Genomic DNA, 14,917 nt, shown 5'->3' with positions numbered 1-14,917 from the left:
GGCTAGCACTCTCCTGCCGCGGGGTTAACACCACCGTACCGCCGGATGCCTACAGAGTGAGACTTAGCCAGGGTGAGGGTGATGTGTGATGAACTGTAGGGTGTTGTCAGTGTGTGCGTGCGTGTCACAGTTGGATGCAACTGTAGGGTGAAGATGTTTGTATATGGTTGAAATTGCAGCTTGGTCACAATCGCAATATTTGGTGCATTATGAACTGTGGTGAATATGGTTAATATCAAAAACGTAGGATGTTTAAGTATGAAACACTAATTTCCATATACTGTACATGCTCAGGAAATGATACAGTATATAGTATATAGTCTAAAGACAGTAGCCTAATTACGAACAACGAAGGGAGGCTGTCCGGTATATGGCCTGTGCCCCGTCATTGAGCTCTGTTTCTGGGGCACTGTGTGAGGCGAGGCCAAGGCCTCAGTTGGCCCAGTAGGCCTCTCTCCTGGTGGCTCTACTACTACACTAAACAAACTCTGTGAATAATGAACAGCTCCTCTCCTCCCAGGTTTTCCAAGGGAACACCAACCCCATTGAAGTCGCCAGGACGAAGCTTCCCAAACCCACGCTCACCCGCTTCATCCGGATCCGGCCCGTCGCCTGGGAAACAGGCATCGCTCTGCGCTTCGAGGTGTACGGCTGTAAAATATCAGGTCAGTACCATGGAGATCCCAATGCTTCACACACTATATCTCTCTGTCTGGCAGCCAGACGTTGCTAGATTGAATCCCCGAGCTGACAAGGTAAAAATCTGTCGTTCTGCCCCTGAACAAGGCAGTTAACCCACTGTTCCTAGGCCGTCATTGAAAATAAGAGTTTGTTCTTAACTGACTTAGCTAAATAAAGGATAAATACATTAGAGATGTTAGTTTACCATTCAAATGACCAAACAACATTCAAATGCATGCAAGTCACTGCTGGTGATGGTATATTGTTTGACCTTTTGGTAAAATGAGTATCTAAGTGCTCCTTTACGACTTGTTTAGGTCTCTCATCTCTCATGTACCTGGCTGATATTTCCCTCCTCATCTAGAAGAGTAGCTGAAATGATTCACTAAGGGACTGTATGTTATTTATAATGAGTGATACCTGGATACAATCTGGAATGAACATTTCCACGCAGGCTATTGTTAAAAAAGAGGAGTCTAAGTTTGTAACAGAACTAAAGTGGTCAATCAACCGTAAAAGTTGAGCGCAACAGAACCAGTTACAACTGAAGTATCTGATCATGAATGAATTTGAGCCATTCCATTGTTTAACATAGCAGCCACATATCATCAGGTAATTATGGATTGTAGGCGTGTCTGCAAACGCCACTTTGAGCGTGCCAAATCCGACAGAACAAGAACAGTCACAGACAGAAAACTCTACCGGGGGTTGCTAAAATGTCTGTCCTCAAAAACAGTCTTGTACGACCCACTTGAACTCGCCCTCCTGTTCCGAGTGCTTAGCTTACAGAAACGTACCACCTCTATTGTGTATGCAGACAAACTGATCCCCTGCATGAACCTCGTCACATGACATCTAGGATCCATATTCACTGCGCGTCTTCCATTATGTTCAGACAATTCGACGGAACACCTTGCGCACTGGAAGTCATAATGATACCTGACCACAGCTGTCCTTTCAGCAGGGCGCTCAAATCGCTCAAAATAACCCTCATCAAGATGTGGCCTACATGTAATAGTCCTACACATCACTTATTATTATTATTATTATTACAAATAGAAGAGTATCACTTCTCACAAGGTCACAAAGTGATTCATTAGTATTTTACATAGCAGATCCGTATATCCAGTACACTACATGACCAAAAGTATGTGGACATGCTTGTCAAATATGTCATTCTAAAATCATGGGCATTACTATGGAGTTGGTACCCCTTTGCTGCTATAACAGCCTCCACTCTGTGAATGCTTTCCACGAGATGTTGGAACATTGCTGCGGGGACTTCCATTCAATCACAAGAGCATTAGTGAGTTTGGGCACTGATGTTGGGTGATTAAGCCTGGCTCGCAGACGGCGTTCCAATTCATCCCAATGGGGTTGGAATTTAGAAGCACCCGAATCGTCTAGAATGTCATTGTATGCTGTAGCATTAACATTTCCCTTCACTGGAACTAAGGGGCCCGAACTATGAAAAACAGCCCCAGACCATTATTCCTTCTCCACCAAACTTTACAGTTGGCACTATGCATTGTGTACGGCTGCTCGACCATAGAAACCCATTTCATGAAGCTCCCGACAAACAGTTCTTGTGCTGACGTTGCTTCCAGAGGAAGTTTGAAACTCAGTAGTGAGTGTTGCAACCGAGGACAGACTATTTTTTACGAGCTAAGCGGTTCAGCACTCCCGTTCTGTGAGCTTGTGTGTCCTGCCACTTCACGGCTGAGCCGTTGTTGCTCCTAGACGTTTCCACTTCCCCAATAACAGCACTTATAGTTGACCGGGGCAGCTCTAGCAGGGCAGAAATTTGACAAACTGACTTGTTGGAAAGGTGGCATCCTATGACGGTGCCACGTTGAAAGTCACTGAGCTCTTCAGTAAGGCCATTCTACTGACAATGTTTGTATATGGAGATTGCATGGCTGTGTGCTCGATTTTATACACCTGTCAGCAACGGGTGTGGCTGAAATAGCAGAATCCACTCATTTGAAGGGGTGTCCACATACTTTTGTATATACAGTGTAATACCATATAGGCCTACTGTATTACAGTATGTTACACCAAAACCACCTCCTCAGTCATTTCTTGTCTGAAGCTGAATAGTCCAATATTCTTTCAACAATCACTAAAACTGCACACACTACAGGCTATGCTTAGATTGAATCAAAATAGACCTACAAGAAATGCTAATATAGTCGCTTGTTCACGCCATCTGCTTTAATTCGCTCAAGAAACAGTCATTCTAGAAGCTCTAAATGCATCTTCCCATGAAACCGATTGACTTCAAGTGACTGGCATGCACTTTGGGCGTTTCACCTGTAAAACGGGAAGAATTATCATTCACCATTGACAGACGATGGCCTACTTTGAAATGAGGAGTGCCTAACTTGGTGTTTGAGGTTATTCATAATATAACATTTTCTTGAGACAAGATGTGTGGGCAAGTAGGCAGACGTGGCAATTGGAGGATGCATTTTATGCACCTATTCTATAGTGATATTCAATCTGTCGGTACAAACTTTGATAGAGAAATTATGACGTCATTTCATAATTTTCTCGCGCTCCCTAACCCCCCAAAAAGAGCACTACACCACTGCTCCTCGGCTATAGAAGGTTGTAGCGCAGCCTCTGAAAGTCATAGAGACAGCCCAAGTATATCCCTTATGCATTGGATTCACGTCTTTCCCCGGCATTTTACAGCTTGTTTCTAGCATAAAGCATTGCGGACTAAAGCGTAATTATAGATCGTTTTATAGAATCAGGTCCATTTAATTTGTATTAAAATCAATTATATCAGTAGCAAGCTTTGGACCCCAGGAAAAGTAGCTGCTGCCTTGGCAACAGCTAATGTGGATCCAGAATAAAATGTTGAAAATACCTTCATTCCTGTTTCTCATCTTCACGCTCTCTCTCTCTCGAACTGAACAGGACATCGGTAGCCTAGTTTGTGCGCACAGATATTGCATTTTTTGGGATAAATTAACTCGCTTCCTGGAAATGCCACCACACACAGTACAGTCCTTGGTTAGGCAGCACAGTAGGGTTTACATCAATAAGAGCAGGGCAGGCTGATTGAGACCACACTAGGTGCACTTGATATTGCGCGCCCAGCATAGAATCAAGGATGAGGGGCAGCATCGGGCACACATGAGATACTATAATAAGCAACTCATTCTCCAACCCTGAGTAATATTGCATTTCATCGATTACAAATTACATTACCCTTCCCTGGACTAAATTTTAAAAAGCATGACCCTCTCCCATTTTCCTCCGGGTAACTATTGTGTACATTTCAGTGTCTCCCTAACTCAAAGTAGTGAGAGCCCAGTGAGAGAGGGTTTACTCTGAGGCGAGTGCTGCCTTCTACATTATGAAGGAGAGGCGCATGAAGATGATTACGCATCGATGTTACCTGATGTTTAGATGTACCTCATTCAATATGGATGACATCAACAGCAGGCAGGCCGGCAGGCAGAGTAGTTTAGCGGGCCAGGCGAGCGGCTTCCCATAGCTGAGTACTGCAACTGCCTGCATTCACACGCACACACACACACACACACACACACACCGTCTCCGTGGCTCTTGTCCTACCCTCTGTCCTTTCCCCAACCCCCTCAGTCTCAGCCCCCTGCTGGGTCCACAAAGTCTGCAGTGGTCTTCATCAGTGTGATGCTGGTAACCTTCCACCCACTACAGGGCTTTGATTGTGTTCAGGTTCACAGCATCCCTGGCTCTTTGTCAACATGCATTTATTTTATGGCATTGTGAAGGGCTTAATGTATGTGTTGGTCTGCGTTGGTCACACATTTGCATGTGTGTGTATGCAGAGGGCAGTGCAGGGCTGGCACACCGCTGGAGCGCTTCAATGTTTGGACGTGAGACCAGACCGCACTGCAGACACACACACGCACAGACATACACACACACACACACACACACACCGCACTGCAGACACATCACAGGAGCAGGGAGCGCCACTCTGTGACCTCATCAGCCGACGGCGGGCAGGGCACCACTCTGATCACACTGCCAGCTGGATGTTCTGCACACGCTCAGAGAGGAGAGGAGACAGAGAGAGAGTCAGAGAGAGAGAGAGAGACAGAGAAAGAGACAGAGAGAGAGACAACCAAGGAGGGCCTACAGCAGCACCTAGATCTTCTGCACAGATTCTGTCAGACCTGGGCCCTGACAGTAAATCTCAGTAAGACCAAAATAATGGTGTTCCAAAAAAGGTCCAGTCACCAGGACCACAAATTCCATCTAGACACCGTTGACCTAGAGCACACAAAAAACTATACATACCTCGGCCTAAACATCAGCACCACAGGTAAAGCTGATGAACGATCTGAGAGACAAGGCAAGAAGGGCCTTCTATGCCATCAAAAGGAACATAAATTTCAACATACCAATTAGGATCTGGCTAAAAATACTTGAATCAGTCATAGAGCCCATTGCCCTTTATGGTTGTGAGGTCTGGGGTCCGCTCACCAACCAAGATTTCACAAAATGGGACAAACACCAAATTGAGACTCTGCATGCAGAATTCTGCAAAAATATCCTCAGTGTACAACGTATAACACCAAATAATGCATGCAGAGCAGAATTAGGCTGTAAAGGCAGTCAATGTTGTTCTCCTCCTCAAACGAGGAGGAGCATGGATAGGACCAAGATGCGGATTGAGGGAAATAAGCCAGCCAATGAAAACAGCAAACAAGACACTGCAAAACTACAAAACAACAAACGTGACTAACCTTCAACCGTCCATGTGTGGACACAGGAACAAACACCCACAAAACCCCAGTGAAACCCTGGCTGCCTTAGTATGACTCTCAATTAGAGACAAACGATACACACCTGTCTCTAATTGAGAATCATACCAGGCCGAACACAAAAACCAACCTAGAAATACAAAACATAGACTACCCACCCAACACTCACGCCCTGACCAATAAAGACATACAAAACAAGAGAAAACAGGTCAGGAACGTGACAGAACCCCCCCCTCAAGGTGCGAACTCCGGGCGCACCAGCACAAAGTCTAGGGGAGGGTCTGGGTGGGCGTCTGTCCACGGTGGTGGCTCAGGCTGAGGGCGAGGTCCCCACCCCACCATAATCAATCCCCGCTTCTTTATCCCCCTCCCAATGACCACCCTCCCACTAACACCACCTAAATGAAGGGGCAGCACCGGGATAAGGGGCAGCACCGGGATAAGGGGCAGCACCGGGATAAGGGGCAGCACCGGGATAAGGGGCAGCACCGGGATAAGGGGCGGCAGGTCCTGGCTGAGGGACTCCGGCAGGTCCTGGGCTGAGGGACTCCGGCAGGTCCTGGGCTGAGGGACTCCGGCAGGTCCTGGGCTGAGGGACTCCGGCAGGTCCTGGGCTGAGGGACTCCGGCAGGTCCTGGGCTGAGGGACTCCGGCAGGTCCTGGGCTGAGGGACTCCGGCAGGTCCTGGGCTGAGGGACTCCGGCAGGTCCTGGGCTGAGGGACTCCGGCAGGTCCTGGGCTGAGGGACTCCGGCAGGTCCTGGGCTGAGGGACTCCGGCAGGTCCTGGGCTGAGGGACTCCGGCAGGTCCTGGGCTGAGGGACTCCGGCAGGTCCTGGGCTGAGGGACTCCGGCAGGTCCTGGGCTGAGGGACTCCGGCAGGTCCTGGGCTGAGGGACTCCGGCAGGTCCTGGGCTGAGGGACTCCGGCAGGTCCTGGGCTGAGGGACTCCGGCAGGTCCTGGGCTGAGGGACTCCGGCAGGTCCTGGGCTGAGGGACTCCGGCAGGTCCTGGGCTGAGGGACTCCGGCAGGTCCTGGGCTGAGGGACTCCGGCAGGTCCTGGGCTGAGGGACTCCGGCAGGTCCTGGGCTGAGGGACTCCGGCAGGTCCTGAGCTGAGGGACTCCGGCAGGTCCGGGCTGAGGGACTCCGGCAGGTCCGGGCTGAGGGACTCCGGCAGGTCCGGGCTGAGGGACTCCGACCGGTCCGGGCGTAGGGACTCCGGCAGGTCCGGGCGTAGGGACTCCGGCAGGTCCTGGCTGGACGGCTCTGGCAGGTCATGGCAGGACGGCTCTGGCAGGTCATGGCAGGACGGCTCTGGCAGGTCATGGCAGGACGGCTCTGGCTGGTCATGGCAGGACGGCTCTGGCTGGTCATGGCAGGACGGCTCTGGCTGGTCATGGCAGGACGGCTCTGGCTGGTCATGGCAGGACGGCTCTGGCTGACTGAGACGCACTATGGGCCTGGTGCGTGGTACCGGAACTGGAGGTACCGGGCTGAGGGCACGCACCTCAGGGCGAGTGCGGGGAACAGGAACTGGGCACACTGGACTCTCGTGGCGCACTCTAGGCCTGGTGCGTGGTACCGGAACTGGAGGTACCGGGCTGGAGACACGCACCATAGGGAGAGTGCGTGGAAGAGGACCAGGGCTCTGGAGATGCACTGGAAGCCTGGTGCGTGGTGTAGGCACTGGTGGTACTGAGCTGGGGTGGGAAGGTGGCGCCGGATATACCGGACCGTGAAGGAGGACACGTGCTCTTGAGCACCGAGCCTCCCCAACCTTACCAGGTTGAATGGTCCCCGTAGCCCTGCCAGTGCGGCAAGGTGGAATAGCCCGCACTGGGCTATGCAGGCGAACCGGGGACACCACCTGTAAGGCTGGTACCATGTACGCCGGCCCGAGGAGACGTACTGGAGACCAGATACGTTGGGCCGGCTTCATGGCACTCGGCTCGATGCCCAACCTAGCCCTCCCAGTGCGGCAAGGTGGAATAGCCCGCACTGGGCTAAGCACGCGTACTGGGGACACCGTGCGCTTTACCGCACAACACGGTGTCTGACCAGTACGACGCCCTCTTACTCCACGGCAAGCCCGGGGAGTTGGCTCAGGTATCCAACCCGGCTTCGCCACACTCCCCTTTAGCCCCCCCCCCCCCAAGAAATTTTTGGGTGAGCCTCTCAGGCTTCCAGCCTCTCCTATGTGCTGCCTCCTCATACCAGCGCTCCTGGGCTGTGGCTGCCTTCTTCACCTCCCGCGAGCGGCGATTCACACCAACCTTAGCCCAGGGTCCTTCTCCGTTGAATATTTGTTCCCAACTCCATTCCTCTTCTCTCCATTGCTTTAGTTCCTTTTCTCTCTCCTCAATCCGCTTGGTCCTGTTGTGGTGGGTGTTTCTGTGAAGGCAGTCAATGTTGTTCTCCTCCTCAAACGAGGAGGAGCATGGATAGGGCCCAGAGATGCGGATTGAGGGAAATAAGCCAGCCAATGAAAACAGCAAACAAGACACTACAAAACTACAAAACAACAAACGTGACTAACCTTCAACCGTCCATGTGTGGACACAGGAACAAACACCCACAAAACCCCAGTGAAACCCTGGCTGCCTTAGTATGACTCTCAATTAGAGACAAACGATACACACCTGTCTCTAATTGAGAATCATACCAGGCCAACACAAAAACCAACCTAGAAATACAAAACATAGACTACCCACCCAACACTCACGCCCTGACCAATAAAGACATACAAAACAAGAGAAAACAGGTCAGGAACGTGACATAGGCCGATACCCACTAATTATCAAAATCCAGAAAAGAGCCGTTAAATTCTACAACCACCTAAAAGGAAGCGATTCCCAAACCTTCCATAACAAAGCCATCACCTACAGAGAGATGAACCTGGAGAAGAGTCCCCTAAGCAAGCTGGTCCTATGGCTCTGTTCACAAACACAAACATACCCCACAGAGCCCCAGGACAACAGCACAATTAGACCCAACCAAATCATGAGAAAACAAAAAGATAATTACTTGACACATTGGAAAGAATTAACAAAAAAACTGAGCAAACTAGAATGCTATTTGGCCCTAAACAGAGAGTACACAGTGGCAGAATACCTGACCACTGTGACTGACCCAAACTTAAGGAAAGCTTTGACTATGTACAGACTCAGTGAGCATAGCCTTGCTATTGAGAAAGGTCGCCGTAGGCAGACATGGCTCTCAAGAGAAGACAGGCTATGTGCACACTGCCCACAAAATGAGGTGGAAACTGAGCTGCACTTCCTAACCTCCTGCCCAATGTATGACCATATTAGAGAGACATATTTCCCTCAGATTACACAGATCCACAAAGAATTTGAAAACAAATCCAATTTTGATTAACTCCCATATCTACTGGGAGAAATTCCACAGTGTGCCATCACAGCAGCAAGATTTGTGACCTGTTGCCACAAGAAAAGGGCAACCAGTGAAGAACAAACACCATTGTAAATACAACCCATAATTATGCTTATTTATTTTAACTTGTGTGCTTTAACCATTTGTACATTGTTACAACACTGTATATATATATAATATAACATTTGTAATGTCTTTATTGTTTTGAAACTTCTGTATGTGTAATGTTTACTGTTAATTTGTATTGTTTATTTCACTTTTGTATAATATCTACCTCACTTAAGCAAGTGAGGTAGATATTATACAAAAGTGAAATAAACAATACAAATTAACAGTAAACATTACACATACAGAAGTTTCAAAACAATAAAGACATGGCAATGTTAACACATGTTTCCCATGCCAATAAAGCCCCTTGAATTGAATTTTTTTTTTTTATTGAGACAGAGAGAGAGAGACAGAGAGAGAGAGAGAGAGAGAGAGAGAGAGAGAGAGAGAGAGAGAGCGTGATCTTGTAATTCTCTGGTCAGGTTTGAGAGGTTCTGCTTTCAGTCCTGCATTCAGAGAGATTACTGACAAATGTTTTTTAGGAGATATCAAAGTGGTCCGTTCTAAGCCCACAGAGAAACAGCCCACTGAGCTAAACATTGTTTCCACGTCATTTCATTGCAGCCAACGTGGAATAGATGTTGAATTGACATTTGTGCCCAGTGGGAGGGCCTTCAGGTTGTGTCTAATCTTATCTGGTCTTTGCGCATGAGATGTGCCCTGCAGTTGGAGATACTGTACACACCTACGTATTAATAACTTAACCTCTTCCCTTCTGACTGCTGACTCTCTGCTGTTCTATTGGTAAATAAGCCCATGTGTGTGTTTAGCCACAGAGTTCCCCAGGAAAACCCTAGGTTACCCTGCTCAGCCTTGCCCCTTGCAGTGGTGTGCCACTACACACACGCGCGGTCGGTTTATGGGTGTGTCCGGTGTGCGTGCCGCCCAAAACAGTCCCAACTGAGGTGCATTAAAAGCTCGTGACCACAGCAGATGACCTGTGGTGCTCTGATCACCCAAACTTCCAAATCCCCCTGGAAACCCCCCTCTCTAACTCTCTCTTATCCATCCGCTTCAAAGAGCGAGAGCGTGAGCCACCGCAGTGGAGTGCCTTAGCTTCCCTCTGACATGGCTCCAACAGAGATCACAGGGATCACACTCACCGGGCGCTTGGCAGGCGACGAAAGAGAAATTCTCAGCCTCAAACGGATGACAAATCTCCCCGTGAGCGTTTGGTCCTGTCCCGAGGAACCATGGCATTCTCTCTGATTCGATATGGACTCGTTTGGGTCTCCTGGGAGTCACGTAGAACTAGTTTATTCCTCTCTGTTCTGAACAGGAACTGTGATAACGCTGGAAAAGATTGAATGAAGCCTTGTTCTGTTGGCAGAGTTACACTGAGTTTCATACAGTCGCAGACCTTCCAAGAATATATCTCCTTTTATCCCTCTCCCTGGGAGCAGATTGTAAATATGATATTGGTTACTGCAGGTCACTGCAGACTCTTTTGATTAAGTGGATGGAAAGGAAAGAAACGGCTAGTCAGGAGACAGACAAGACAGTCAGCCTGTGTGTGTGGATTCATTGCCGGAACAATTTTCTGAGCCGGAAGGTGCAAACGGCACGAAGTGAAACCACCACCAGCAGCAAGCAGTTAGGGCATATGAAAGGTAGAATGAAAGGTAGAATGCACAAGGCACTCAAGGGGATGAAAATGAACGAACACAGATTCAGGATGAAAGCTCGGAGAACACAGGGCTAAATTAGAGCAGAGGTATAGAACGACAAAAGGAAAGGGGGGGTCGATGGGGATGAAGGGAGAGAGGGGGTTCAAGATGAAAGAATAGCTCTCCCAGGTAGAAATGACCGCTGAAGGAAGGGAGAGTTTTAATTGGATGCCGGGAGACAAACACTCCAGGCGGAGAAATTAGTATTCAAGCGGTTAGGAGAGAGAGAGAGAGAGAGAGAGAGAGAGAGAGAGAGAGAGAGAGAGAGAGATAGAGAGAGATAGAGAGAGAGAGAGAGAGAGAGAGAGAGAGAGAGAGAGAGAGAGAGAGAGAGAGAGAGAGGCATCACAAAGCTAGAGTGTTTCTCTCTCACACCATCACTATCACTCACTGTCTCAGTCATTCAACCCATCCCTCCCACCCTATTACCACATAAACCATGAAAAACAACCTTCTCGGACTGGTGATACAAATCATTTATTGAGATAAAAATATCTCCCTCAGGTTCTCTCTCAAATCCCTCGTGCTCATTGAAAGACTTATGCTAACCTCCATCTCTCTCTCCCCCTCTCAGAGTATCCATGTTCAGGCATGCTTGGCATGGTATCGGGCCTGATCACTGATGCCCAGATCACAGCTTCGTCCCACACGGACCGGAGCTGGGTACCCGAGAACGCCCGCCTGCTGACCAGTCGCTCCGGGTGGACCCTGCTGCCCCAGCCCCAGCCCTTCACCTCAGAGTGGCTACAGGTTAGATCAACTATATTAATAGACTATTCTTATGTTTTTTTGGGGGGGGGGGCGATTAGAGATAGGTTTGATGGTTATGAAATATTATTGGTTCATATAACATATTTTTGAGGATGAGATTACAAATGAACAGTTCAGAAACACTTTACTTACGGTATACAGGTATAATGCATTATGATGCTGTCATGAGTATCTATGAACTGCTTATAATGCGTTTCCTCTCCATTCATCTGCAGGTGGACCTGGGGGAGGAGAAGCTGGTACGAGGGCTCATCATCCAGGGAGGGAAACACAGAGAGAACAAAGTGTTCATGAAGAAGTTCAGACTGGGATACAGTAACAACGAATCTGATTGGAAGATGGTCCAGGACGCCAGCGGCAACAAGCCAAAGGTAAGAGGAAGAACTGTTTTCATTGGTTGTTTGTTTGTTGTGTTTACCATGTTGAGCAGTTGACAGAAAGGTGGGTTTTGTTGACTATCTAATGGGAAATGATCTCCCTATTCCAAACTGACAACCAGTGACGTTGAGTCAGTTATCAGTCATTTATGGAGTCCATTTGGGTAGTACTTCATAGCACATTAGGATAACCATCTGTAGGGTGTCTCCTAGTCCTACTGCTGCCTAGCGTCTATCCTCTTAGTATTCCGCTGAGGTTGCTCAAGCCTTTCAGTAGAATCGTACTCTACTCAAGAGAGCGGAGAAAAAGGCAGGAGAGCTGAGAGAGAGCGTGTGACACGCAGAAACGACCCTAGATGTATCTGCCGCCGTCGGCATGCTTTGAGTGTGTCACACGCGCACACAGCGTCTTACACACACACACACACCGTACACACACCTCGCACACACACACAGACGCACACCTCCAGGAAGTACCTCTACAGCCCCGTCCCAAATTACAACTTTCTCCGACAGGATGTGGTGTAAATGTGTCCCAGATCACCTGATGGTTGATTTATGAAGGAGTGAGAGGCTGGGTATCTTCCTGTCCTACTTGTCTCTCCCTCTTTCCCTAAGAACCTCGGAGCATCAAAGACAGACAAGACGTGTTCCAGTGTTAATGGTCACTGATCCACTACACTCCATCACTGTCCCCTCCTCTACCTCTCCTCTCCTCATCTCCACTACTGTCCTTTCCTTCACCTCTCCTCTCTTCTCTCCTGTCCTTTCATCTCCTCGCCTCTACGTGTACCTTTGTTATTCCCAAACAGAATCCTCCTTTCTTATTCAGATGACAAGATCAGAAGCTGAGCAGCGAGAAAGCATTAGTCCTCTCCTCTATCTTACCCCTTCGCTACGTTATTCCCAAAGAAAAGGCCCCTAGCCTCTCTCTTTCCTCTAAATAGAGAACTTCTGAGGCTGAGCAGAGACAGAGTGAGCTGAGGCTGCCCTTGACCGCTGTGTCCTGCTGGGGCGGCAGGTGCTAGTTGTAGCCACCGGGCTCTCGTTTACAGTCCCACTGACAGTGCTTTTTAGATGTCAGCCGGAGAAATCTGGTCCATCTTCCATTGTTTTCTCCCCTCTCTCAGCCCTGCTCGAGCCCTGCTCATTTTCCAAAGGAAGGAATACGTCTGCCTTAGGGTCTCTGTGATAGGAGAGAGACATCAGAGAGAGCAATGCCATTATCAGACAGTAACATTTCTCTCTCGTTTTCTCTCTCTCTGTGTATCTGTCTCTCTCTGTATCTGTATCTGCCTATCTCAGCCTCTCTCTCTGCTGCAGTGTGTACGGTATAGGACTTCTCCTCTGCTGTTGTCGATGAACTAACACAGGTGGTCCTCTCCACAGATTTTCGAGGGGAATCAGAACTACGATACACCAGAGCTGAGGACTGTGGAGCCCTTGCTGACCCGATACATCAGGGTTTACCCAGAGAGGTCCACCCCTGCTGGGATGGGCCTGCGTCTCGAGCTCCTGGGCTGTGAGATGGAAGGTAGGCCGCAAATGGAATCCTACACACACACGCATTTTAATTGTCGACACATGTATACTACAAACACACACGCACACCAGTGGAGGCTGCTGAAGGGAGGACGGCTCATAATAATGGCTGGAATGGAGTCAAAGGATTGGTATCAAACACATTCAACATGTGGTTTCCGTGTGGCTGATACTATTCCATTGACTTTATTCCGGCCATTATTATGACCCGTCCTCCCCTCAGCAGCCTCCACTGACGCACACATACACACGCACATCTTCTGTCATCCGTGTGATGACAGTTCTACGACTGAATACATGGTGTTTGTCAAGGTTGGGGTATTTAAAGATGCTTAGAACGATTCTCCACGTGGAGTCAACAGCTGTCCAGGGCCCAGTAGGCCCCACTATCTCTCCCTGAGAGGGACAGTTGTCTAGTCTCCATGCATGCTGCATCAAAGCCATTCCTGAAGCAAGACCGCTCATACATATTACATGGGATCAAATGAAACCCCATCTGCCCTGAGGATTACTGCCAACCCCTTCCAGTCCCTGTTCCATCCTTTCTCTGGGGCCACTCTCCTCTTTCTCTCTCTCTCCTCTCCCCTCTGTCTGCCTCGCTCTCGCTCTGTCTCGCTCTCTTCACCTCGCCCCTCTCTCTCTCTCTCTGTGTGTGTGTGTCTCTCTCTCTCTCCACCTGTCTTTCTCTCTGTCGTCTCTCTCTTTCCCCTCTCTGCTATGAGAACATGCTCTGGCGGGCCAGGCCTAAGTGGATTTACATATTGGATTTCAGGGAGCCTGTAGCGAGCGCAGCCCTGTGTAAGCCATGGAGTCCCACCGGGGCTTTAGAAGGATGATAATGCTTGTTTTCACTGTTAATGCCACCACACACTCAAAAACACACACACAGACACACACACACACACAGACACAAATACAGACACAGGTACATGAGTGGTGGTGTGTAAGCTAAGCCCCAGGAGTACAGATAAATTCATCTTTGCCCAGCGAGAGCATTGACCCTGTCAATGACCCCTCCACCCTGAATCTGACAGAGGTTGATCACTCAAATGTCATTTAGCAGAGGGGAATTCTAGACCACACATGTACTCTCTCCTCTCCCTTTCTCTCTCCATCTCCTTCTCTCTCAATCTCCCTGTCTCTCAATCTCCCTGTCTCTCAATCTCCCTGTCTCTCAATCTCCCTCCCTCTCTCTCAATCTCCCTGTCTCTCAATCTCCCTGTCTCTCAATCTCCCTGTCTCTCAATCTCCCTGTTTCTCAATCTCCCTGTCTCTCTATCTCCCTGTCTCTCTATCTCCCTGTCTCTCAATCTCCCTGTTTCTCAATCTCCCTGTTTCTCAATCTCCCTGTCTCTCAATCTCCCTGTTTCTCAATCTCCCTGTCTCTCTATCTCCCTCTCTCTCCATCTCCCTGTCTCTCAATCTCCCTCTCTCTCCATCTCCCTGTCTCTCAATCTCCCTGTCTCTCAATCTCCTTCGCTCTCTATCTCATTCTCTCTCCATCTTCTCTCTCCATCTCCCTCTCTCTCCATCTCCCTCTCTCTCCATCTCCAACTCCCTTTCTCTCAATCTCCCTCTCTCTTAATCTACCTCTCTCTCAATCTACCTCT

At 49.0% G+C, this 14,917-nt stretch overlaps 1 protein-coding gene across 1 annotated transcript in view; it reads left to right on the top strand.

Annotated features, from left to right (window-relative positions):
• The window catches only part of LOC129822850 (neuropilin-1a), a gene marked incomplete in the record, with an annotated part of 89,450 nt that overhangs the window by 59,303 nt on the left and 15,230 nt on the right, over nt 1-14,917 (top strand). Inside the window, 4 exon segments of the mRNA XM_055881304.1 lie at nt 521-665; nt 11,192-11,367; nt 11,604-11,759; nt 13,155-13,299. Of these exon segments, the coding sequence (XP_055737279.1) occupies nt 521-665; nt 11,192-11,367; nt 11,604-11,759; nt 13,155-13,299 (622 nt within the window).

The sequence above is a fragment of the Salvelinus fontinalis genome, chromosome 25 (assembly GCF_029448725.1).
Source record: "Salvelinus fontinalis isolate EN_2023a chromosome 25, ASM2944872v1, whole genome shotgun sequence".
NCBI classification, from domain to species: Eukaryota; Metazoa; Chordata; class Actinopteri; order Salmoniformes; family Salmonidae; genus Salvelinus; species Salvelinus fontinalis.
Note: the sequence above shows the minus strand (reverse complement) of the source record. Positions and strands in the feature narration are given on the sequence as shown.